The sequence below is a fragment of the Canis lupus genome, chromosome Y (assembly GCF_048164855.1).
Source record: "Canis lupus baileyi chromosome Y, mCanLup2.hap1, whole genome shotgun sequence".
NCBI lineage: Eukaryota > Metazoa > Chordata > Mammalia > Carnivora > Canidae > Canis > Canis lupus.
This window is the reverse complement of record NC_132877.1, coordinates 8,501,946-8,527,470: the sequence shown is the minus strand read 5'-3', so window position 1 is coordinate 8,527,470 and position 25,525 is coordinate 8,501,946. Positions and strand designations below refer to the sequence as shown.

The 25,525-nt window shown below is 39.3% G+C and overlaps 1 protein-coding gene across 5 annotated transcripts in view; it reads right to left on the bottom strand.

The window, feature by feature from the left end:
- LOC140629022 (cullin-4B-like) overlaps positions 1-25,525 on the bottom strand; it is a 73,443-nt gene that overhangs the window by 20,901 nt on the left and 27,017 nt on the right. For 4 of the 5 annotated variants that reach the window (XM_072818414.1, XM_072818409.1, XM_072818410.1 and 1 more), the window contains 3 exons: positions 9,899-10,091; positions 9,000-9,104; positions 8,164-8,274 (listed from right to left, as the gene is read on the bottom strand). In XM_072818414.1, coding sequence (XP_072674515.1) covers positions 8,164-8,274; positions 9,000-9,104; positions 9,899-10,091 — 409 coding nt within the window. The remainder of the gene's footprint in view (positions 1-8,163; positions 8,275-8,999; positions 9,105-9,898; positions 10,092-25,525) is intronic. The other variant, XM_072818411.1, reaches the window with a different exon arrangement.

Here is a 25,525-nt window from a genome sequence, read left to right as displayed (position 1 = left end):
GGGGTAAAAATATTTTTCATGCAAATGAAAGTCCAAAGAAAGCTGCAGTAGCCTTACTTCCCCTAGACAAACTAGACTTTATTTGTATGTTTTAAAGATTGATTGATTGATTTTTACCAACAGTGTGTGAGCAAGCAGAAGCAGGGGAAGTGGAAAGCAGAAGGAGAAGCTCTCCACAGAGCAGGGAGCACATGTGCGACTTCTAGGACCTGGAAATCACCACCTTAGCCAAAGGCAGATGTTTAATTCCCTGAGCCACTAACGGTTCCCCCAAACTAGACTTTAAACCAAAGACTGTATTAACAGATGAGGAAGGGCACTATACCAAAATAAAGAGGTCTATCCAACAAAAAGATCTAAAGATTGTAATCATTTATGTCTTCAATGTGGCATGTTAATACATAAAAACATGTTAATATATAATACAATAAATGATTACCATAAAGGTACTCATTAATAATAATACAATAGTAGTAAGGGACTTAAATACCCGACTTACAGCAATGTGGAAACAGCATAAGTTCACCTTGACTAATGGATAAAGATGATGTGAGATATATACATTAAATGGACTGTTAGTCATCAAAAATAATGAAATCTTACCTGTTGCAATGATAGAGAATATAGGGCTAGTCAAAACATGTCAGAGAAAAACAAATGACACATAACTTCACCAAATGTGGGATTGAAGAAACAAAACAGGAGGGCCTGGAATGCTGTGAATCCTCTTCTAAGTAGGAAGATTGCAGCAATACAGGCCTAGCTTAAGAAGTAAGCAAAACAGGGATGTCTAGGTGGCTCACCTAGATGCACCCAGCAATTGCACTACTGGGGATTTACCCCAAAGATAGAGATGCAGTGAAAAACCAAGAAACCTGCACCCCAATGTTTATAGCAGCAATGCACTGAGCATCTGCCTTCGGCTCAGGGCATGATCCTGGAGTCCCAGGATCGAGTCCTGCATCGTGCTCCCTGCACGGATCCTGCTTCTCCCTCTGCCTATGACTTGATTCTCTCTCTCTCTCTGTGTGTGTGTGTGTGTGTGTCTCGTGAATACAGAAGTAAAATAAAAAATAAATATATCCAAAAAAGAAGCAAGCAAAACATAAACCTTCAACCCAACAGGAAGAGAAATAGAAGAAAAAAGATAGTAAGAGGGAGGAAATAAGATCAGAGATGAAATAAATTGAATATTGATTAACAAGGTAACAGAAAAGATCAATGAGTTGGTTCTTTAAAAAATACCAACTGAGGGAAGAAGTAAAATAGCAGAGCAATAGGGGGACCCTAAGATTGCCTTATCCTTTGAACTCAGCTAGATAAGTAGCAAATCATTCCAAACGCAATCTGAATGCTGAGAAAACAAACTGCACAACTGGCGGGGGTGGGGGGGAAGGCCATACTATGAAAAATTAGGACATACAGAGATGAGATTCCAAAGAGAAAAGAATCACAGGAGCTACAGCAGAGAGCCTTGCTCTCAGAGAGAGGATAGAGAAAGAAACAGAAAAAAACAGGGGATACAGATTGCCCCAGAGAAACACTTCCACAAAACCAGGGGAAAATTAGAGCAGATGATTATCGACAGATTTTACAGGCAGGGGAGCAAAAAAGCTGAAGGTTTAGAAGACCACAGCATGTTCCATCGCATATTTCACATCTTCTTAATCCATCTGTTCATGGGCAGCTTAGCTCTTTCCACTGTTTGGCTATTGTGGACACTGGGGTACATATGCCTTCACAAATCACTATTTCTTGTATCCTTTGGAATAAATACCTAATAGTGCAATTGCTGAATACTTCTATTTGTAACGTTTTGAGAAACCTCTATAATGTCTTCCACAATGGTGCACCACTTTGCATTCCCACCAACAGATTCTCCTTTCTCTGCATCCTCACCAACATCCATTGTTTGTTGACTTGTTTATTTTAACCATTCTGACTGGTGTGAGGTGGGATCTCATTGCGGTTTTAATTCGTATTTCCTTGATGGCATGTGATGTGGAGCATTTTCTCATTTGTCTGTTAGCTATCTGGATGTCTTCTCTGGAGACATGTCTCCATGTCTGTTCACATCTTCTGCCCATTTCCTAACTGGATTTTGTATTTTGGGGGTATTGATTTTGAGGAGTTATTTATAAACTCTGGATACTAGCCCTTATTCTGTTATTTCTGGATATCTTCTCCATTCTGTAAGTTGCCTTTTAGTTTTGCTGATCATTTCTTTTCCTGTCCAAAAGCTTTTTATCCTGATAAAGTGCCAATAGTACATTTTTGCTTTTGTTTCTCTTGCCTCTGGAGACCGTTCTAGCAGGAAGTTGCTGTGGGGGAGGTCAAAGCGGTTGCTGATCGTGTTTTCTTCTACGATGCTGATGGATGCCGGTCTCACATTTAGGTCTTTCCACCCTTTTTGAATTTCTATTTGTGTATTATATAAAAAGGGGTCCAGCTTCCTTCTTATACGTGTGACTGTCCAATTTCCCCAACATCATTTGTTGAACAGAAGTCTTTTTCCCCATTGGATTTTCTCTTCTGCTTTTTTGAAGATTACTTAAGCACAGATCTGAGGTCCATTTCTAAGTACTCTATTTTATGATCTATGTGTCTGTTTTTATGCCAGTAGCATACTGTCTTGATGATCACAACTTTAACACACAGTTTGAAGTCTGGGATTGTGATGTCTCCTGCTTTGTTTTTCCTTTTTCAATGTTCCTTTGGCAATTCACAGGGTACTTTCTGGTTCCATACAAATTTTAGGAGTGTTTGTTCTGGGTCTGTGAAAAATGCTGGTGAGGTTCTAATAGAGTTTGCCTTCCATGTGTACGTGGCTACAGCCAGTCACTTAGACACATGTTAACAATATCTGTTCTTCCAATCCATGAGGAAGGAATGTGCTTCCATTTTTTCATGTCTTTCTCAATTGCTTTCATTAGTGTTTTATACTTTTCAGAATCCTGATCTTGACCCTCTTTGGCTAGGTATATTCCTAGGCAGAGCACATGGTTTCTGATGCAACTGGAAATGGGATCAACTCCTTGAATTCATTTTATTGTTGTTGTGCAGACTTCTGTAGTTGAGTTTGTATCCAGCACCTGTGCTGAATTCCTTTCTCAATTCTAGCAATGTTTTTGGTGAAGTCTTTTGGGTTTTCTATATAGCATCATGTTATCTGAAAACAGTGAAAGTCTGACTTCTTTGCCAATGTGAGTGCTTGCCTTTTATTTCCCTTTGCTGTCTGATTGGGTTTTTAAATATATATATTTTATTGGAGTTCGATTTTCCAACATCTAGTATAACACCCAGTGCGCATCCCATCAAGTGCCCCCATCAGTGCCTATCACCCAGTCACCCCATGTCCTTCCCCACTTCCCCTTCCACTACCCCTTGTCCTTTCCCAGAGTTAGAGGAGTCTCTCGTGTTCTGTCACCCTCACTGATATTTCCTATTCATTTTCTCTCCTTTCCCCTTTAATCTCTTTCACTATTTTCTATATTCCCTGTATGAATGAGACCATACAATGTTTGTCCTTCTCCGACTGGCTTATTCACTCAGCAAAATACCATCCAGTTCCACCCACGTTTTGAAGCAAATGGGTATTTGTTGTTTCTAATGGCTGGGGAATATTCCATTGTATACATAGACCACATCTTCTTTATCCATTCATCTTTTGATTGACAACGAGGCTCCTTCCACAGTTTGGCTATTGTGGACATTGCTGCTATAAACATTGGGGTGCAGGTTTTTCACTGCATCTGGGGTAAATCCCCAGCAGTGCAATTGTTGGGTCATAGGGCAGGTCTGTCTTTAACTCTTTGAGGAACCTCCACACAGTTTTCCAGAGTGACTGTACCAGTTCACATTTCCACCAGCAGTGCAGGAGAGATCCCCTTTCTCCACATCCTCTCCAACACTTGTGGTTTCCTGTCTTGTTAATTTTCGCCATTCTCACTGGTGTGAGGTGGTATCTCATTGTGGTTTTGATTTGTATTTCCCTGATGGCAGGTGATGTGGAGCATTTTCTCATGTGCTTGTTGGCCACGTGTAGGTTTTCTATGAAGAAATAAATGTTCATGTCTTCTGCTCTTTTCATGACTGGATTGTTTGTTTCTTCGCCATCGAGTTTAGTAAGTTCTTTATAGATCTTAGATACTAGCCCTTTATCTGATACGTTATTTGCAAATATCTTCTCCCTTTCTGTAGGTTGTCCTTTAGTTTTGTGTGCTGTTTCTTTGGCTGTGCAGAAGCTTTTTATCTTGATGAAGTCTCAATAATTCATTTTTGCTTTTGTTTCTCTTGCCTTCATGGATGTATCTTGCAAGAAGTTGCTGTGGTCGAGTTCAAAAAGGGTTTTGCCTGCGTTCTCCTCTAGGATTCTGATGGAATCTTGTCTCACATTTAGATCTTTCATCCATTTTGAGTTGATCTTTGTGTAGGGTGTAAGAGAGTGGTCTAGTTTCATTCTTCTGCACATGGCTGTCCAATTTTCCCAGCACCATTTATTGAAGAGACTGTCCTCTTTCCCGTGGATATTCTTTCCAGCTTTGTCAAATATTAGTTGACCATGGAGTTGAGGGGCCTTTTCTGGGTTCTCCATTCGATTCCCCTGATATGTGTTGTTGTCTGATTGTTGAGGCTAAGAACTTCCCTTACTATGTTAAACAACACTGCAGAGAGTGGGCATCCCTGTGATGTGTCTGTCCTTTTCCTTAGCACAAAAGGTCTGTTTTCCCCACTAAGGATGATATTACTTGTGGGTCTTTCATATATGGCCTTTATGATGCTGAGGTATGTTCCCTCTATCCCTACATTGTTGAAGGCTTTTATCAAGAAAGGATGTTGTTTTACCTAATGTTTTTTCTGTATCAGTTGAGAGGATCATAAGGTTCTTGTCCTTTCTTTTATTAATGTGCTGTACCGTGTTGATTGATTTGCAGATGCTGAACCATCCTGGTAGCCCAGGAATAAATCCCACTTGGTCATGGTAAGTAATACTTTAAATGTAACCATTTCATCTGATTAGTTACTACCTTGTGAGAATTTCTGCATCATTAGGGATACTGGTCTATAATTCTCTGGTAATGGCTTTTTTATGTACCATAAACTTTGAGCCAGTGCCCTGTCCTAAGAGTAAATGGAGGTCCACACTGTGCCAGATCCATAAATTTGGAGTTATAAAACTCAGGCCCACACTTGAGATAAAACACAGGAAGAAAATGCTGCCTGACAGGTATATAGCTATGGCATAGAGTGAAGGCAAGAATCTGATGGAAATCTGGGACACAAGAGGGAAGAATGTTTGCTTTTCTCTAAGGGATGAGGAGTGGCAGGTAACATCTGCTCCAGGGATGAGAGAGTGGGGTGACACCATTTCCCTTACCCATCAATACTGATCTACTCTCTTGAGCAATACAGCACTCCAGTGGAGGATGGATCCACTTACAAGCCCCACCACCATGTGCTCTGCAGTTTCATTTTCCTCAGATTGTCTGCATGAGAACCAACAAGGCAAGACCTCAAACAGAAGATGAGAAAAAAAAACCCTTACAAGGACCAAGACTACTGATCACAGACTGCTGCAAGGGGTCAACTCTATTGGAAATAAGATCTAGCCTCTTTTAACAACCAGACCAAAACTCACCTCTTAAGACTGCCACACACTGGACAAGGTCCAAATACTCCCCACTGTAGGTGAAGAGAAATTCTGCGAAGGACTGACCTGAAGGTAGGGGCAGCCAATACACAACAGCACGGTACACATTATGAAACATTTCCTAAAGCATGAAGCCTAAGATAGTATAAGACTCTTCTTAACATAGTACTATTAATTATTAATGGATTATTACTACTATTAAGTTAATATATCACTATTACTTTCAGTACTAAGAATGTAACAGACTTCCACACACACACACACACACACACACACACACACACACACACACAAACACGGAGTGGCCTAGACAAAATGGCAAGATGGAGGATTTCACACCAAAGGAAAGAACAGTAAGACTCCACAGCCAGGGATCTAATCAAAACATGTGTGAGTAACATGCCTGAGCAAGAATTTAAAACAATCATAAGGGTACTAGCTGGGCTTGAGAAAAGCATGGAAGACACCAGAGAGTCCCTTCCTAGAGAGATAAAACAATGAAAACAAAAGGTTTAACTTTAAAATGATACCACCAAGATCCATTTCATAGAGGAGTCCCAGAAGAAAAAGAGTGGAAAAGGGGCAGAATATTAATTTCATCAGGCAACCTCAGTGGCTCAGTGGTTTGGTGCCGCCTTCAGCCCAGGGTGTGATCCTGGAGATCCGGGATGGAGCCGGATTCTCTCCCTTTTCTCTTCTCCCCCTCTTCCCCTTTCCCTCTCATGATTAAATAAATAAAATCTTTAAAAAAATATTAATTTCATCAATGTACAGCTGAGAACTGCCCTAACCTGGGTAATGAAACAGACATCCAAATCCAGGAAGCACAGAGAAATCCCATCAAATTCAACAAACAATGTACAACACCAACACTTTTTATAGTAAACTTTGCAAAATACAGAGATAATCCAGAGGCAAAAGGGAAAAGAAATACCTAACCGATAAGGCAAGACACTGAAAAAATCAGGTTTGCAGTAGATCTCTCCACAGAAATATTACAGACCAGAAGAAAGTGGCAAATACACACAACATACTAAAGGTGGAAAAACGCAAGTTTTCCCACAACACTGTCATTCAGAATAAAAGTAGAGATAAAGAGTTTTCCAGGAAAAAAAAAAAAAAAAAACGATAGGAGTTCATAACCACTAAACCAACCCTGCAAGAAATTCACAGGGGAATCCTTGAGTGGAGGAAAAAAAAGCCAAAACAAGAAAGAATATCATTAGAAACACCAAATCCACAGGTAACAAAAGGGCACTAAATTCGTATCTATCAATAATCATTCAGAATCTAAGTAGGCTAAATATTTCAATCAAAAGACATAAGATGTCACAATGGATTAAAAAAGAAAAATAAGACCCATCTATATGGCGCCTACAAGAGAGTCATTTTAGATCCAAAGACACCTGCAGATTAAAAGGAAGGAATTTAATGGTTTTCAAAAGGAAGCTAAAGTACTCATCTTTTCCATCAGGCAAACTGGATTTTAAAACAAAAACTGACAGATGAAGAATGGTAGTACATCTTAAGTATCCATGAAGAGGATCTAACAATTGCAAATATTTTTGTGTTCAACATGGGAACAGCCACATATACAAATCAGTTAATCACAAACATAAACTTAATGACTGATAATAATACAATAATAATAATACAGTAGGGGACTTTATATCCCACTCACAATGGACAGATCATCAAAGCAAGAGATCAACAAAGTCTGAGAGCTTTGAATTACACCTTGGACGGGATGTAGTCAACAGACATATTCAGAGCATTCCTATTGCAAGAGAATACACATTCTTCTCAGGTGCACATGGAATATTTTCAAGAATAGATCACATACTGGATCACAAATCGCCCCCGTTCAAGTACAAAAGTTTGAAATCATACCATATATATTTTCAGCCACAATGCTGTGAAACTTGGAGTCAACCACAAGAAAAAAATTGGAAAGATGACAAATACAAGGAGGGTATTACTCCCCTCCTAAATAATGAATGGGTTAACTCGATATTAAAGAAAAAATTGAAAAATACATAGAAACAAATGAAAATGAGAATATGAGAGTCCAAAACATCTGCAATGCAGCAAAGGCAGTCCTAAGAGGGAAGTAGATAGCAATTCAGGCCTGTCTTAAGAAAGAAGAAAAGTCTCAAATGCACAATCTCACCTTGCACCTAAAGGATTTAGAAAAAGAACAGCAAATAAAGCTTAAATCCAGCAGAAGGGAAATAGTACATATTAGAGCAGAAATAAATGATACAGAAACAAGAGAAAAGGTAGAAAGGACAACAAAGTCAGAGCTGGTTCCTTAAAACAAGAAATGAAATTGATAAACTTCTAGCTAAACTTATCAAAAGAAAAGAGAAAGGACCTAAGTAAGTAAAATCATGAACGAAAAGGAGATCACGACCAACACTGAAAGGAAATCATTGTTCTCCATGCAGATTCATGAAACACAGAACCAAAAAAAAAAAGACTAAAATAAACAATATACATGTCAAGATACACACCTTGTTTCAGTTTGGACAGCATTGATTTTTCTGCATCAACTGAAGCACTCTTACCAAGCAAGAGACGTCTGGCTAAATCTTTTTTGTAGAAGGCTTCGAAAACATCTTTTCCTGTTTTAAGGAAAAGCACCTGAATGTTAGACTTGGAAAATGCAAAATGATAATACCAGATACCAATGAAATGACATGCTATATCCAATAATATTTGAAAATCATGTAAATATTAACAGCAAGTGAAACTAAACGGTCACACGTTAATGTGATTATATTTATATAAAATATCTGAAAATACATACATCCACATCATGAACAGTCAAATTATTGGTTGCCAGAAACTGAAAGCAAGAAAGTAATGATGAATGACTGCTTAATTTGCAGGGAGTTAGTTTATGATTAAAAAGTTAAAAGCCAGGTAATTGTGATGGCTGCCCAACAATGTGAACATACTTACCATTACTAAATTGTAAACTGTTTTAACTTACCAGTTTTAGAACCATAAAAACTATTCAATTGCAATTTATGTTGGGATTTGCACATAATTCTTTAATTTCTTCTACAAATGCTATTATTGTTTTAAACACTATTTTTAAAAGAATTTATTTATTTGAGAGAGAGAGTAGGCATGAGAGATACAGCCAGAAAACACAAGCAGGGGGAGCAACAGGCAGAAGCAGAAGGAGAACCAGGCTCCCCATTCCAGCAAGGAGTCCAATGCAGGGCTCCATCCCAGGATCCTAGGATCATGACTTGAGCTGAAGGCAGACACTTAACTGACTGAGCCACCCAGGCGCCCTGTTCCAAACTTTTAAATACACATTTTAAACCAGTCTACTCACCATTAATGAACCTAAATAAAACTATTACTTTATCTAGTAATTCTTCAAGTTCTTCATCTGTAGCTTCTTTGTTACCTGCACGAAGTTTTGAATCCACATACTTTGCTAAAATGTAAAAAATAACTTTCTAAGTAATGCTACATTTTCAAATATATACTACAAACAAAAAAAAAATTTCCTTTCAAATAAGTATTTTCCTCCAGAGCAAGGCGCATTTTCATAAAACAGAAAACCAATAATTGAGCTGATGGATAGAGAAATGGAAGGAAAATACGAGAAATAAATATTTCTTCTAAGTGCTTTTAATATTTCTATAACCTCAATGTCCAAATGTTGTAGCCATTTCTTCATACGATATAGTCCCATGTCCCCAATCTATTTTTAAAAATCGCAAAAAAGTAACGTGTTACATAAAACAGATTATATCAATCCCCAAATCTTAAAGATTAAGTGATTTATTCATTTCAAAGAACAAGAGAATATCAATTTGACATTTTGTTTCAACTTTCAGAAAGCATGTCAATAAAAAAATTACCTTAAAATATAAAATCATTAGGTTTCTTGTAAGAAAAGCTTTCGTTTATTTTATAAGAAATAAATAAGAACGAGAAAAAGAAGTAGGCCTATCTATAATTTTTTGTTTTATCTACTGATTTAAAAAATGCTGAATTTAAAACAAGCTAAAGGAACAGAAGTTTCTAAAGTGCTAGGTTACTATTAATTAAACAAATGAACAATGCCTTGTGAAAACTAAACCTGAGAAAAATAGTTTATTATAATCACTGATAGTCAATCTTATAATTATGATGAATTAGGAGGTCAAACTGAACTCCCGTCACATATTTAAATGAAATGCAATAAAGAATAAAGTACGTATTTCATAAAATTGAAAACCATACCTAGAAGCTGGGCGGGCTTGTTAGATCTTTTATTTATAAATGTTTCAAAAGCGTCTTTCATAGCAACAATAAACTTCTCATTCTTCAGAAAAGAAGTTGCAATAATGAAATCGATCTTATCTTTAAAATCCAGAAGCTCTTGCACCATTGTTTTATCTTTCACAGGATTAGTAACTATGCTGTTACCAAATTTCTGAAAAATACAATTACCTTAGATGGTGATGATAATTATTATTAAAAATAGCAAGTAAAACAACATAAATTTAACTTCAGTTACAAGACTGAGAATAGCAAATGTGCAGGATAGAAAATATGCAGAAAACATCAAAAGGAAAAGATAGCACTAGATAAAAGGTAAGGTGCTCTAGAAATGAAGCCAAGAGAAATAAAGGTAAACTGATTATTTGAGTGGAGAACTATTTTGAAACATATTAGTAATGAAAGTCTATGGTGCCAAAACAATAAATCAAGTAAGGAGTATATTAGAGTCACAGGAATAAATAGAAGAAAATATCGGAAAAAGAAGAAAGCAATTGGGCTCAAAAGGGTTTATTTCATCTCTGTGCATTAAAGAAATGATTAAGCTACCAGAGCTTGTCAGCATCAGATTTTCAGAATTCTGGAATACAATGAGAAACCTACTAAAACCAAAGTGATGCTTACTAAAAAAAGTTGTGAAATAAGACAGTGTGCTATCATCTCCTCTTCAACTGCTTAAATGGTCTTAAAAGCAGTGAGAGAAAAGCAACTCATCCTGTGCAACAGATCTTCACTAATAATAAAGTCATTAAAAGCTATGATTAGGGATCCCTGGGTGGCGCAGCGGTTTGGCGCCTGCCTTTGGCCCAGGGCGCGATCCTGGAGATCCGGGATCGAATCCCACGTCGGGCTCCCGGTGCATGGAGCTTGCTGTCTCTGCCTCTCTCTCTCTCTCTCTCTCTGTGACTATCATAAATAAATTAAAAAAAAAAAAAAAAAAGATTTAAAGCTATGATTAAAATGCTGGGTGAAAAAACTGTCACCAAAAGCTCTATAGCCAGAAGAACCTGAATCCTTTAATAGTGAAGGAAAATTAAGAAATTGTGAGATAAGCAACTGCTGAGATAGTTCTTTGCTAACAGACCTGCCCTATGTACTAAAGGGCAGAGACAGTCCAAGACGGTGGGGGGAATAGAGGACCTTAGTTTCTTCTGCTCCCAGGAATTCAGCTAGATAGCTATTACATCATTCTAAACACCCGCGAACTCAGAAGGAGATCTAAGAAAAGAATTGCTGCAACAAATAGTGAAGTGACCACTTTCTACAAGGTAAGAGGTGAAAAGAAGTGAATCTGAGGCGATATACTAAAAGATAAACTGGGGGCAGCGGAGGAGCTTCGAGAAGCCAGCTGCTGGAAAGGGATATACAGGGGAGTGCAAAATTCCAAGAACCCTGCTGTGGTGGAGACATCGTTGCCTGAAACGTGCTCAGGTGGCGAATGGGGACAGTGTCTTAGATGGGACACTGTGGTCTCAGGATCCCTGGGGTCACAGGAAGAACAGAGGTGCCTGAGTGTGGCAGAATCCCCAGGTGGAATTCACTGGAACAGGGAAGCTGCCTGCAGTCAGCAAACCTATGAGTGGGCTGTCAGTTCATTGCTGCCATGAACAGTGAACGAGGACCTGGTCCAGCAACCACTTTGAAAGCAGGGGGCAAGGGATGCCTGTGTGGCACAGCGGTTTAGCGCCTGACTTTGGCCCAGGGCGCGATCCTGGAGACCCGGGATCGAATCCCACGTCGGGCTCCCGGTACATGGAGCCTGCTTCTCCCTCTGCCTGTGTCTCTGCCTCTCTCTCTGTCTCTGTGTGACTATCATAAACAAATAAAAATTAAAAAAAAAAAAGAAAGCAGGGGGCCAGCAAGCACCAGCACCCCAGGGAGACAACCATTGTCCCCAAGAGGAGACCTGCTGGTGCACACCATTAAAGTCTGCAGTGTTTGGAGACTTGAAATGGGATCACGTGCCTGAAATAGAAGAGCTCGGTCACAGGGTGGGTGAGTAAGGAGTGTGGACAGAGATCAGGGAGACAGGAGTGACTGACTGATTTTCCCTGAGGGTGCTCTGAGGAGTGGAGGCTGGAGATGGGGAGGCCTCCATTTTCACTCTCATCCTCTAAAGCTGCGTGGAAAGCCCACAAGAAACAAAAGCCACCTACACCAATTCAGAACTGCTTACTTAGCCTGGCCCCCTAGCAAGGGTGGTCCAAATCTACTCAGAACTAACAGAGCCCTCCCAAGATTATCAGCAAGAACATCCAATCAAGACCAAGTTTACCAATCATTGAGAACTGCAAAACCCAGCACGATAGGAATATAGCATGTAGAATTCATGTTCCTTTTCCCCATAATTCTTCACTCTTTCAATTTTAATTTTTTTCTCTTTCCTTTTCAATTTCTTTACTTCAACACTCTTACATCTTTTTTTAACTCTTATATTCTATCCTTTCATTGTATTTAATTTCATTTTTAGAAGTTTTTCTTTCTTTACTATTTTGGGATGTGTTTTCTAAGACACCAAAATATACACAGGATTCGGTATATTGCTCTGTTCTGTTCACTTGTCTGATTATATTCTTTTTTTAAAAAACTTCCCTTAGATTTTGGGTCTCTTTCTAATTTGTTTATAGTGTTTATTTACATGAGGTCATTGTTGTCATTTTAGAATTCTGTTTCTGGGGATGCCTGGGTGGCGCAGCGTTTTAGCGCCTGCCTTTGGCCCAGGGCGCGATCCTGGAGACCCAGGATCGAATCCCACATCGGGCTCCCGGTGCATGGAGCCTGCTTCTCCCTCTGCCTATGTCTCTGCCTCTCTCTCTCTCTTTCTCTGTGACTATCATAAATAAATAAAAATTAAAAAAAAATAAATAGAATTCTGTTTCTGTTCATCTATTCTGCTCCAGACAAAATGACCAGGTGGAGAAACTCACCTCAAAAAAGAGAACAAGAGGCAGTACTGACTGTCAGGGACCTAAGTCAATATGGATGTAAGTAAGATGTCGGAACTGGAGTTCAGAATAACAATTATTAAGATACTAGCTAGGCTTGAAAAGGGCAGAGAAGACATTAGACAATCCTTTTCTGGAGAAAAATAAAACTACAATTTAATCAAGTCAAAATCAAAACGGCTATTAAAGAGATGTAATGAAAAATGTAGATTCTAACTGCTAGGAAAAATGAGGCAGAAGTGAGAATTAGTGATATAGAAGACAAAACAATGAATAATAAAGAAGCTGAGAAAAGAGCAACTACTGGATCAGGAAGGGTGAATTCAAAAGATAAGTGATAAAACAAAACTATATTAAAATAACTGGGACCCTCGAGAAAAAAGACGGGACAGAAGGTATGGGGAGCAAATTATAGCTGAGAACTTCTCTAATCTGGGAAAAGAAATAGACGTCCAAGTCCAGGAGGCACAGAAAACTCCCCCTGACAAAATCAATTTTAAGAAAAGGTCAGCACCCCAACATGGAATAGCGAAGCTGGCAAATTTCAGAGACAGAGAAAATCCTGAAAGAAGCTCAGGATAAGACATTGATAACCTACAAGGGTAAACACATAAGGCTAGCAATAGACCTCTCCACAGACACCTGGCAGGCCAGAAAGGACAGGCATGACATATACAGCATACTGAATGAGAAGAACATGTAGCCAAGAATATTTATCCAGCTAGGATGTCATTCAAAATAGAAGGAGAGAACATGGATGCAAAAATTCTCAACAAGATACTAGCCAATAGGATCCAACAGTACCTTAAGAAAATTATTCACCATGACCAAGAACGATTTATTCCCGGGACACAAGGCTGGTTCAGCACTTGTAAAACAATCAATGTGATTCATCATATCAGCAAGAGAAAAACCAAGAACCATATGATCCTCTCATTAGATGCAGAGAAAGCATTTGACAAAATACAGCATGCATTCCTGATCAAAACTCTTCAGAGTGTAGGGATAGAGGGAACATTCCTCGACATCTTAAAAGCCATCTTCAAAAAGCCCACAGCAAATATCATTCTCAATGGGGAAGCACTGGGAGCCTTTCCCCTAAGATCAGGAACACGACAGTGATGTCCACTCTCACCACTGCTATTGAACATAGTACTGGAAGTCCTAGCCTCAGCAATCAGACAACGAAAGGACATTAAAGGCATTCAAATTGGCAAAGAAGAAGTCAAACTCTCCCTCTTCGCCGATGACATGATACTCTACATAGAAAACCCCAAAGCCTCCACCCCAAGATTGCTAGAAATCCTACAGCAATTTGGTAGCATGGCAGGATACAAAATCAATGCCCAGAAATCAGTGGCATTTCTATACACTAACAATGAGACTGAAGAAAGAGAAATTAAGGAGTCAATCCCATTGTCAATTGCACCCAAAGCATAAGATACCTAGGAATGAACCTAAAAAGAGGTAAAGGATCTATACCCTAAAAGCTATAGAGCACTTCTGAAAGAAATTGAAGAAGATACAAAAAGATGGAAAAATATTCCATGCTCATGGATTGGCAGAATTAATATTGTGAAAATGTCAATGTTACCCAGTGCAATTTACACGTTTATTGCAATCCCTATCAAGATACCATGGACTTTCTTCAGATAGTTGGAAGAAACCATCTTCAGATTTGTGTGGAATCAGAAAGACCCCAAATAGCCAGGGGAATTTTTAAAAAGAAAACCATATCTGGGGGCATCACAATGCCAGATTTCAAGTTGTACTGCAAAGCTGTGGTCATCAAGACAGTGTGGTACTGGCACAAAAACAGACACATAGATCAATGGAATAGAATACAGAACCCAGAAGTGGACCCTCCACTTTATGGTCAACTGATATTCGATAAAGGAGGAAAGACTATCCACTGGAAGAAAGACAGTCTCTTCAATAAATGGTGCTGGGAAAATTGGACATCCACATGCAGAAGAATGAAACTAGACCACTCTCTTTCACCATACACAAAGATCAACGCAAAATGGATGAAAGGTCTAAATGTGAGACAAGATTCCATCAAACTCCTAGAGGAGAACTACTCTAATCTGGGAAAATAAATTGGCATCCAACACCCTTTTGAACACCCTTTTTGAACTCAGCCACAGTAACTTCTTACAAGATACATCCACGAAGGCAAAAGAAAGAAAAGCAAAATGAACTACTGGGACTCCATCAAGATAAGAAGCTTTTGCACAGCAAAGGATACAGTCAACAAGACGAAAAGACAACCTACAGAATGGGAAGCAATATTTGCAAATGACGTAGCAGATAAAGGACTAGTTTCCAAGATCTATAAAGAACTTATTAAACTCAACACCAAGGAAACAAACAACCCCATCATGAAATGGGCAAAAGACATTAACAGAAATCTCACAGAGGAAGACACAGACATGGCCAACAAGCACATGAGAAAATGCTCCGCATCACTTGCCATCAGGGAAATACAAATCAAAACCACAATGAGATACCACCTCACACCAATGAGAACGGGGAAAATTAACAAGGCAGGAAGCCACAAATTTTGGAGAGGATGTGGAGAAAAGGGAACCCTGATACACTGTTGGCGGGAATGTGAAATGGTGTAGCCACTCTGGAAAACTGTGGATGTTCCTCAAAGAGTTAAAAACAGACCTGCCCAACGACCCAGCAATTGCACTGTTGGGGATTTACCTTAAAGATACAGATGCAATGAAATGCCGGGAGGGACACCTGCACCCCGATGTTTCTAGCAGCAATGTCCACAATAGCCAAACTGTGGAAGGAGCCTCAGTGTCCATTGAAAGATGAACAGATAAAAAAAGATGTGGTTTATGTATACAATGGAATATTACTCAGCCATTAGAAATGAGAAATACCCACCATTTGCTTCAACGTGCATTGAACTGGAAGGTATTATGCTGAGTGAAGTAAGTCAATCGGAGAAGGACAAACATTGTATGTTCTCATTCATTTGGGGGATATAAATAATAGTGAAAGGGAATATAAGGGAGGGGAGAAGAAATGTGTGGGAAGTATCAGAAAGGGAGACAGAACTAAAGACTCCTAACTCTGGGAAACGAACTAGGGGTGGTGGAAGGGGAGGACGGCGGGGGGTGGGGGTGACTGGGTGGTGGGCACTGAGGGGTGCACTTGACGGGATGAGCACTGGGTGTTATTCTGTATGTTGGCAAATTGAACACCAATAAAAAATAAATTTATTATAAAAAAATAGAAGGAGAGGTAAAGACCTTCCAGGACAAACAAAATATAAAAGAATTTGTGATCATAAACCAACCCTGCAAGACATAATGAGATCCTCTCAGCAGAAATAGAGTTTGAAAGTAATACAGACCAGAAAAAAACAGAGACAATATACACAGAGAGTGACTTCACAAGTTATACAATGGCACCAAATTTCTATCACTCAACAGTTACTCTGCATGTATATGGGCTAATTGTCCCAATCAAAAGACACAGGGTATCAGACTGGATAAAAAATCAAGATCTATCCCTGTGCTGTCTGCAAGAAACTCATTTAAACCTAAAGACAAACTCCAGATTGAAACTGAGAGGAGGAGGTGGAAAAGCATTTAAATCATGCTAATGGACATCAAAAGAAAAGCTAGTGTAGCAATCCTTATAGCCCACAAATTAGACTGTCAACCAAAGACTGCAGTAAGAATGAGGAAAGGACACTATATCGGAATTAAAACATATATTAAAAACATATATAAAAAAAAGATCTAACAATTCTATATACTTACATCCTTAACATGGGAGAATCCAATTATATAACACAACAATAAGATAAAACACAGTGATAATAATACAATGATAGTAGGGGACTTCAACACCCCTTTAACTGCAACAAACAGATGATCGAAGCAGAAGATCAACAACAAAACAAGGGGCTTCGAATGACACACTGGACCAGATGAAAATCACAGATACATTTAGAGCATTTCACCCTAAAGTAACAATTCACATTCTTCTCAAGTCCATATGCAGCATTCTCCAGAAGAGGCCACATACGGGTCACAAATCAGGTCTCAATGGTACCAAAAAATTGGGATAATTCCCTGCATATTTTCAAATGGCAATGCTTTGACACTTGAGCTCAATCATGAGAAAAAAACCTTGGAAAGAACTCAAATACATGGATGTTAGAAAAAGCATCCTAATGAATGTTGGCAAATCGAACTTCAATTAAAAAAAAAAGGAATGAATGAATTAGTCAACCAGGAAATTAATGAGGAATTTAAAAATTCATGGAAACATGAAAATGAAAACGTAACTGTTCAAAACCTTTGAGATGCAGAAAAGGTAATCCTACTAGGGAAGTACACAGCAATACAAGCCTTTCTCAAGAAAGAACAGCCTTAAATACACATCCTAACCTTATACCTAAAGGAGCTGGAGAAAGAACAGCAAATAAAGCCTAACGCAAGCAGGAAAAGAGAAATCATATAGAGCAGTAATCAATGAAACATAAACCAAAAAACCAGTAGAACAAATCAATGAAACTAAGAGCTGGTTCACTGAAAAAATAAGACTGATAAATCCCTGACTACACTTATCAAAAGAAAAGAGAAAGGGCCCAAATTAGTAAAATCATGAATGCAGGAGGAAATCACAATAAACACCAAGGAAATACAAACAATTTTAAGAACATACAACAAAATTAGGCCATCTGGGGAAACAGATGCATTCCTAGAAACATATAAACTACCAAAACAGAAACAAGAAGAAAGAGAAAAACTGAACAGACCCATTACCAGCAAAGAAATTGAAACAGTCATCAAAAATCTCCCAACAAACAATGGTTCAGGGCTGTATGGCTTCCCAATGGAATCTGAAGAATAATTAATATGTACTGTCCTGAAGCTATTTCAAAATACAGAAATGGAAGGAAAACTTCCAAATTCTATGAGGCCAGCATTATCTTGATCCCAAAAGACACAGACCCAACCAAGAAGGAGGATTACAGACTATATCCCTGATGAACGCTGGGTGATGCCAAAATTCTCACCCAGTTAACAGACAACAGGATCAAGCAGTAATAAAAGGATGGACACCACGACCAAGTGGGATTTATTCCTGGGCTGCAAGGGTGGTTCAACATTCACAAATCAGTCAATCAATGTGATATACTACATCCATAAAAGAAAGGACAAGAGCCATACGGTCCTCTCAGTAGATGCAGAACAAAGGCATTTGACTAAGTACTGCAGTCTTTCTTGATTAAAATTCGACACAGTACAGAGATAGATAAAATATACGTCTGTATCATAGAAGCTAACAACAAAAACCTGAAAGGTAATACCATTCTCAGTGGGGAAAAACTAGAGTTTTTCCTCTAAGGTTAAGAATATGACAGAGATATCCACTTTCACCACGGTTGTTCAACACAGTAAGGGAAGCTCCTAGTCTCAGCAATCAGACAACAAAGAGAAATAAAAGGCATCTGAATTGGCAAAGAAGAAATCAAGCTCTCAATCTTAGCAGACAACAACTTATTTTAAATGGAAAACTCAAAAGACTCCACCTTAAAATGCTTAAACTGATACAGGAATATAACAAGTGGCAGGATATGCAATCAATGCACAGAAATCAGTTGCACTTCTGTACACTAATTAGAAAAAAGAGAAATCAAGTAATGAATCCCATTGACAACTGCATCAAAAACAAAGATACCTAGGAATAAACCTAACCAAAGAAGATAAGGATCTATATCAGGGATGCCTGGATAGCTCAGTGGTTGAGAGTCTGTCTTGGACTCGGTGTGATCCTGGAGGCCCAGGATCCAGTACCACATTGGGCTTCCCATGGGGAGCCTGTTTCTACCTCTGCCTATGACTCTGCCTCTGTGTGTCTCTCATGAATAAATAAAACCTTTTTTTAAAGAAAGGATATATATTCAGCAAACTATAAAACCCTTATGTACTTGAAGGAACTTGAGGAAGACGCAAAAATGGAAAATGTTCGTGGACTGGAAGAATAAATATCGTTAAAGTGTCTACTATGCCACCTAGAGCAATCTATACACTCAATGCAATCTGTATCAAAATAACTTTTCACAGAGCAGGAACAAATAATTCTAAAATTTGTATGGAACCAGGCCAGGCCTGAAGATGGCAGAAGAACAGGGGTCCTCAAATCACCTGGCCCCACCAACTTACTTAGATAACTTTCAAATCATCCTGAACACCTCCAAATTCGACCTGACATTTAAAGGGAGAACAGCTGGAACACTACAAAGAGAAGAGTTTTCAATTCTAGCAAGGTAGGCAGGTGGAAAAAAATAAAATAAAAAAGAATCAAGTGGGGGAGGGGCACCAAGAAGAGGTGGGCTGAAGCCTGGCAGGCAGCAAAAGCCTCCAGGACAGGAAAGCCCTACCCTGGAGAAGGAGGAACTTTAAAAATCCGCACAGATTCTTTCTGGACAGAAAAGTGTTTAGCAGGGCAATTGGGCAGAATGGCAGGAGGGGCAGTGAAGACTCCAATTTTCTAAGTCACTTTCAGAGGAGGGGCTCCTAGGGGGAAAGCAAAACACAAACTGTGGACCATCTGGGTAAAGTGCTGGAGTGTTTAGCTGGAGGGGCATTTGGGAGAAGCCAGTTGGTTAGGTGGGCAGCTCCAGACGGAGGTGTCTGTGTCCTGCTGCCTTCGGGAGCCCTGCCACCAGGAGCACGATCCCAGCAGCACAGGGCCCTGGACCCCAGGGCACCATGCAGACAAAGCCCACGATCCTGCACTCCCCCTGGGACAGGCAGAAGCAGGGAGGGCACAGGACAGAGAGGACTCTCTTGCCAACAGGTGCCCTGCAAGCTGTGCAGATCAGGCCACTGCACACTGAGAGCCTGTGTTAGTTACTGCAGAAAGCTGACTCCAGAGCTGGAATTCTGGCCACCTCCATTGTTGTCTTCCTCCTCGTTTCCCCCTGTGCCTGGGAGAGGCAGCACTGCCAGGGAACAGGGGCCTCACAGGATAAACAGCTTCCACTGAGACTGGCACCCGGCAGGGGGCAGGGCAGCTTCCCCAGATGCATTTATCTGAGAATCAGCACAGCAGGCCCCTCTGCCAGAAGACCAGCTGGAAGAACAGGGGAAGAGCAAGTTCTTGACCAAGCAGAGCTGGAAAGCTCCAGGGGAAGTCGAAGGATTTATAGTATATAGAACTAGAAGATATACCGCCTTTTTTCCTTTTCCAGTACAACGCGTTTTTATATCAGACTAAAAATTTACAAAGTTTTTTCTCTTTTCCCACCTTAACTACAACATTGTACCACCTCTTCATTTTTGTTTCGTCCTTTTTGACTTTCATATCACTATAATTACACGTCTTAGATGTATTTTTCCCTTCTAGAGTCCCATCAAAATACTCAGTTCAATTTGGGGAGACACTTGAGATTTCATTTTGTGTGTGTGTGTTTTTTTTTTCTCTGACTCGTTTTGTTCTACAATGGTGGAAATTAATACCTTCTAAAACATGACCAGCATGCACCCAGAACCAAGTGGTATACTGTGATGATTCATTCTGTGAGATTATATTCTCTCTTCATTCCCATTCTGCCCCCCTCTTTTATCTCGTTTATGTTTTGGTGGTCAATGCTGGGGCTTTTACAAGTATTGCTGGTTTATATACATTTGGGACTGAGGATCTTCTAACATACAGAACTTAATATACTCAGAACCAAGAGGATCACCTTCTAGGACCCCTTTTGTAGACTACATTTTCCCTTCACTACAACTTCTTCACCACCACTATCTCCCAGTATTCCTCCTTTTTTTTTCTTTTTTTTTCCACTTTATTTTTTTTCTTTCATTCTTTTTCTTTTTTCTTCTCCTTTGGATACCTGGCCGTTTATTTTCACTACGTCGTTTTAAATTTTGTTTCTCACTTTAGCGGATCTTTTGTTTTATTTTGTTCTGATCTTTGTTTTCATTTTTTGGTCTCTGACCTCGCCAGAATCACCTAGGGTGAAACTTAGGTTGTGGTTGACATGTTTGACTCAGCTGGGTCGTACAGCCACTCTGCACTGATCAAAATGACTAGAAGGAAGAACTCACTGAAAAAGAAAGAATCAGAAACAGTGCTCTCTCCCACACAGAGTTACAGAATATAGATTACAATTTGATGTCAGAAAGCCAATTCAGAAGCACAATTATAAAGCGACTGGTGGCTCTGGAATAAAAGCATAAAGGAGGAATCCAGAGACTTTGTTACTGCAGAATTTAGAACTAATCAGGCCGAAATTGAAAATCAATTAAATGAAATGCAATCCAAACTGGATGCCCTGACTGCTTTGGTTAAGGAGGTGGAGAAAAGAGTTGAGTGACACAGAAGACAAGTCAAGAAAGGAAGGAAGGACAAGGCAAGGAAGGAAGCTGACAAAAAAAGAGAAAAACAATAAGAGACCATGAGGAAAGGCTAAGGGAAATAAATGACAGCCTGACAAGAAAGCATCTACAAATAATTGGGATTCGAGAGAACGCTGAGAGGGACAGAGGTCCAGAAAGCATATCTGAGCAAATCATAGTTGAGAACTGCCTTAATTTGGGGAGAGAAGCAGGCATTCAGATTCAGGAGATAGGTCCCCCCAAAAATTAATAAATCAATTACAACCGCAACATTTAATAGTGAAACCTGCAAATTCCAAACATAAAGAGTAAATCCTTAAAGCAGCAAGAGACAAGACATTTCTAACTTATTTGGGAAGAAAGATCAGATTAACAGCAAACCTCTCCACAGACACCTGGCAGGCCAGAAAGGGTCTATATACACAGGGTACTAAATGAGAAGACCATGCAGCCAAGAATATTTTATCCAGCATTCAGACTCGCATTCAGAATAGAAGGAGAGATAAAAAGCTTCCAAGATAGGCAGAAACTGAAAGAATATGTGACCACCGAACCAACTCTGCAAGAAATGTTAAGGGGGACCCGGTAAAAGAAAGAGGAAGCCCAAAGGAATATTCCACAAAAACAGGGATTAAATAGGTATTACGATGACACTAAATTCATAGCTTTCAGTAGTTACTCTGAAGGTGAATAGGCTAAATGATCCCATCAAAAGACGCAGGGTTTCAGACTGGATAAAAAGCAAGACGCATCTATTTGCTGTCTACAAGAGACTCATTTGACACGTAAGGACAGCTGCAGCCTGAAACTAAAAGGTTGGAGAACCATTTACCATTCAAATGGTCCTCAAAGGAAAGCTGGGGTAGCAATCTTCATATTCGATAAATTTAAAAGTTTATCCCAAAGACTGTAGTAAGAGATGAAGAGGGACACTATGTCATAATAAAGGCTGTATCCAACAAGAGGACCTAACAATCATGAATATTTATGCCCCTTATGTGGGAGCTGCCAAGTATACCAATCAATTAATAACCAAAGGAAAGAAATACATAGATAATAATAATACATGAATAGTAAGAATTTTCAACACAGTGCTTTTAGGAAAAGACGGATGTTCTGAACATCACCAAGGAAATAAGGGCCTTCGATGTTGATAGCAGCAAGGTCCACAATAGCCAAACTGTGGAAGGACCCTCGGTGTCCATCGAAAGATGAATGGATAAAGAAGATGTGGTTTACGTATACAATGGAATATTACTCAGCCGTTAGAAAGGACAAACACCCACCATTTGCTTCGACGTGGAAGGAACTGTAGGGTATTATGCTGAGTGAAATAAGTCAATCGGAGAAGGACAAACACTATATGGTCTCATTCATTTGGGGAATATAAATAATAGTGAAGTGGAATAAAGAGGAAAGGAGATAAAATAAGTGGGAAATATCAGAAAGGGAGACAGAACATGGGAGTCTCCTAACTCTGGGAAACGAACTAGGGGTGGTGGAAGGGGAGGAGGGCGGGGGGTGGGGGTGACTGGGTGGCCGGCACTAAGGTGGGCACTTGATGGGATGAGCACTGGGTGTTATTCTGTATGTTGGCAAATTGAACACCAATAAAAAAATAAATTTATTATTCAAAAAAAAGAAATAAGGGCCTTGAATGATACACTAGACCAAGTAAGATTTCACAGATACACACAGAATTTTTCATCAAATGTAACTGAATACGCATTCTTCTCAAGTGCACAATGAATTTTCTCCAAAATAGACCACATACTGGGTCACAAACCAGGTCTCAACCGATACCAAAAGAATGGGATTGTACCCTGCATATTTTCACGGCACAATGCTTTGAAACGAGCTCAATCACAAGAAGAAATTTGGGAGAAATTCAAAGACATAGAGGTTAAGGAGCATCATACTAGGGATCCCGGGGTGGCGCAGCAGTTTAGTGCCTGCCTTTGGCCCAGGGCACGATCCTGGAGACCCGGGATCGAATCCCACGTCAGGCTCCTGGTGCATGGAGCCTGCTTCTCCCTCTGCCTGTGTCTCTGCCTCTGTGTGTGTGTGTGTGTGTGTGTGTGTGTGTGTGTGTGACTATCATAAGTAAATAAATAAATACATTTTTTTTTTTAAAAAAAAGGAGCATCATACAAAAGATGAATGGGTCAACAAAGAAATTAGAAAAGAATGAAAAAGACTTATGGAAACTAATGAAAATGAAGGTACAACTCTTCAAAAGCTTTGGGATATGGAGAAAGCAGTCCTAGGAAGGAAATACATAAAAATAAAAGCATTCCTCAAAAAATTGGAAAAAACTAAATACACAAGCTAACCTCACACCTAAAACAACTGGAGAGAGAACAGCAAATAAAACCTACACCAAGCAGAAGAAGACAGTTAATGAAGATTCGAGCAGAACTCAATGAAATAGAGACCGGAAGAACTGTACAACAGATCAAAAAAAACAGGAGTTGGTTCTTTGAAAGAATTAATAAGATAAAACATTAGTCATCCTTTTAAAAAGAAAAAAGACTCAAATTAATAAAATCATGAATGTAAGGGGACAGATCACAACCAATAACCAAGGAAATACAAATGACTTTAAAAACATATTATGAGCAGCTATACGCCAATGAATTAGGCAATCTAGAATAAATAGATGTATTTTTGGAAAACCACAAATTACAAAACTGGAACAGGAAGAAACAGAACCTTAACAGGCCAGTAACCAGCAAGGAAATTGAAGCAGTCATCAAAATCCTCCCAAGACACAAAAGTCCAGGGCCAGATGGCTTCCCAGGAGAATTCTATCAAATGTTTAAAGAAGAAACCATACCTATTCTACTAAAGCTGTTCTGAAAGATAGAAAGCGACGGAATACTCCCAAACTTGTTTTATGAGACCAGCATCACCTTAATTCCAAAACCAGACCAAGACCCAACCAAAACGAATTATAGACTGATATCCCTGATGAACAAGATGCAAAAATTCTCAACAAGATACTAGGCAATAAGATCCAATACTACATTAAGAATTTATACACCATGACCGAGTAGGATTTATCCCCGGGATGCAAGGCTGGTTCAACACTTGTAAAACAATCAACCTGACAGATCACATCAGGGGTAAAAACAACCCTATGATCCTCTCAATAGATGCAGAGATTTGACAAAATATAGCACCCATTTCTGAACAAAAACCTTTCAGAGTATAGGGATAGAAGGAACATTCCTCAACATCTTAAAAGCCATCTACGAAAAGCCCACAGAAAATATCATTCTCAATGGGGAAACACTGGTAGCCTTTCCCCTAAGATCAGGAACATGACAAAGATGTCCACTCTCACCAGTGCTATTCAACATAGTCCTAGCAGTCCTAGCCTCAGTAATCAGACAACAAAAATAAATAAAAGGCATTCAAACTGGCAAAGAGCGAGCTAAACTCTCCCTCTTTGCAGATGACATGATATTGTAAATGGAAAACCCAAAAGACTTCACCCCAAGATTGCTAGAACTCATACAGCAATTCAGCAGTGCGGCAGTATATGAAATCAATGTCCAGAAATCAGTCCCGTTTCTATACACTAACAATGAAACTGAAGAAAGAGAAATTAAGGACTCAATCCCATTCACAATTGCACCCAAAAGCATAAATACCAAGGAAGAACCCTAACCAAAGAGGGAAAGGATCTATACCTTAAAAACTACAGAACATTTCTGAAAGAAACTGAGGAAGACACAGAGATGGAAAAATATTCCATGCTCATGAAAGATCTAAGTGTGAGACAAGATTCCATCAAAATCCTAGAGGAGAACAGAGGCAATACCCTTTCTGAACTCGGCCACAGTAACTTCCTGCAAGATATATCCACGAAGGCAAAAGAAACAGAAACAAAAACGAACTATTGGGACTTCATCAAGGTAAGAAGCTTTGGCGCGGCAAAGCTTACATCAACAAAACTAAAAGACAGCCTACAAAATGGGAGAAGATATTTGCAAATGACCTATCAGATAAAGGGCTAGTTTCCAAGATCTATAAAGAACTTATTAAACTCAACAGCAAAGAAACAAACAATCCAATCATGAAATGGGCAAAAGACATGAACAGAAATCTCATAGAGGAAGACACAGACATGGCCAACACGCACATGAGAAAATGCTCCGCATCACTTGCTATCAGGGAAATACAAATCAAAACCACAATGAGATACCACCTCACACCAGAGAGAATGGGGAAAATTAACAAGACAGGAAACCACAAAT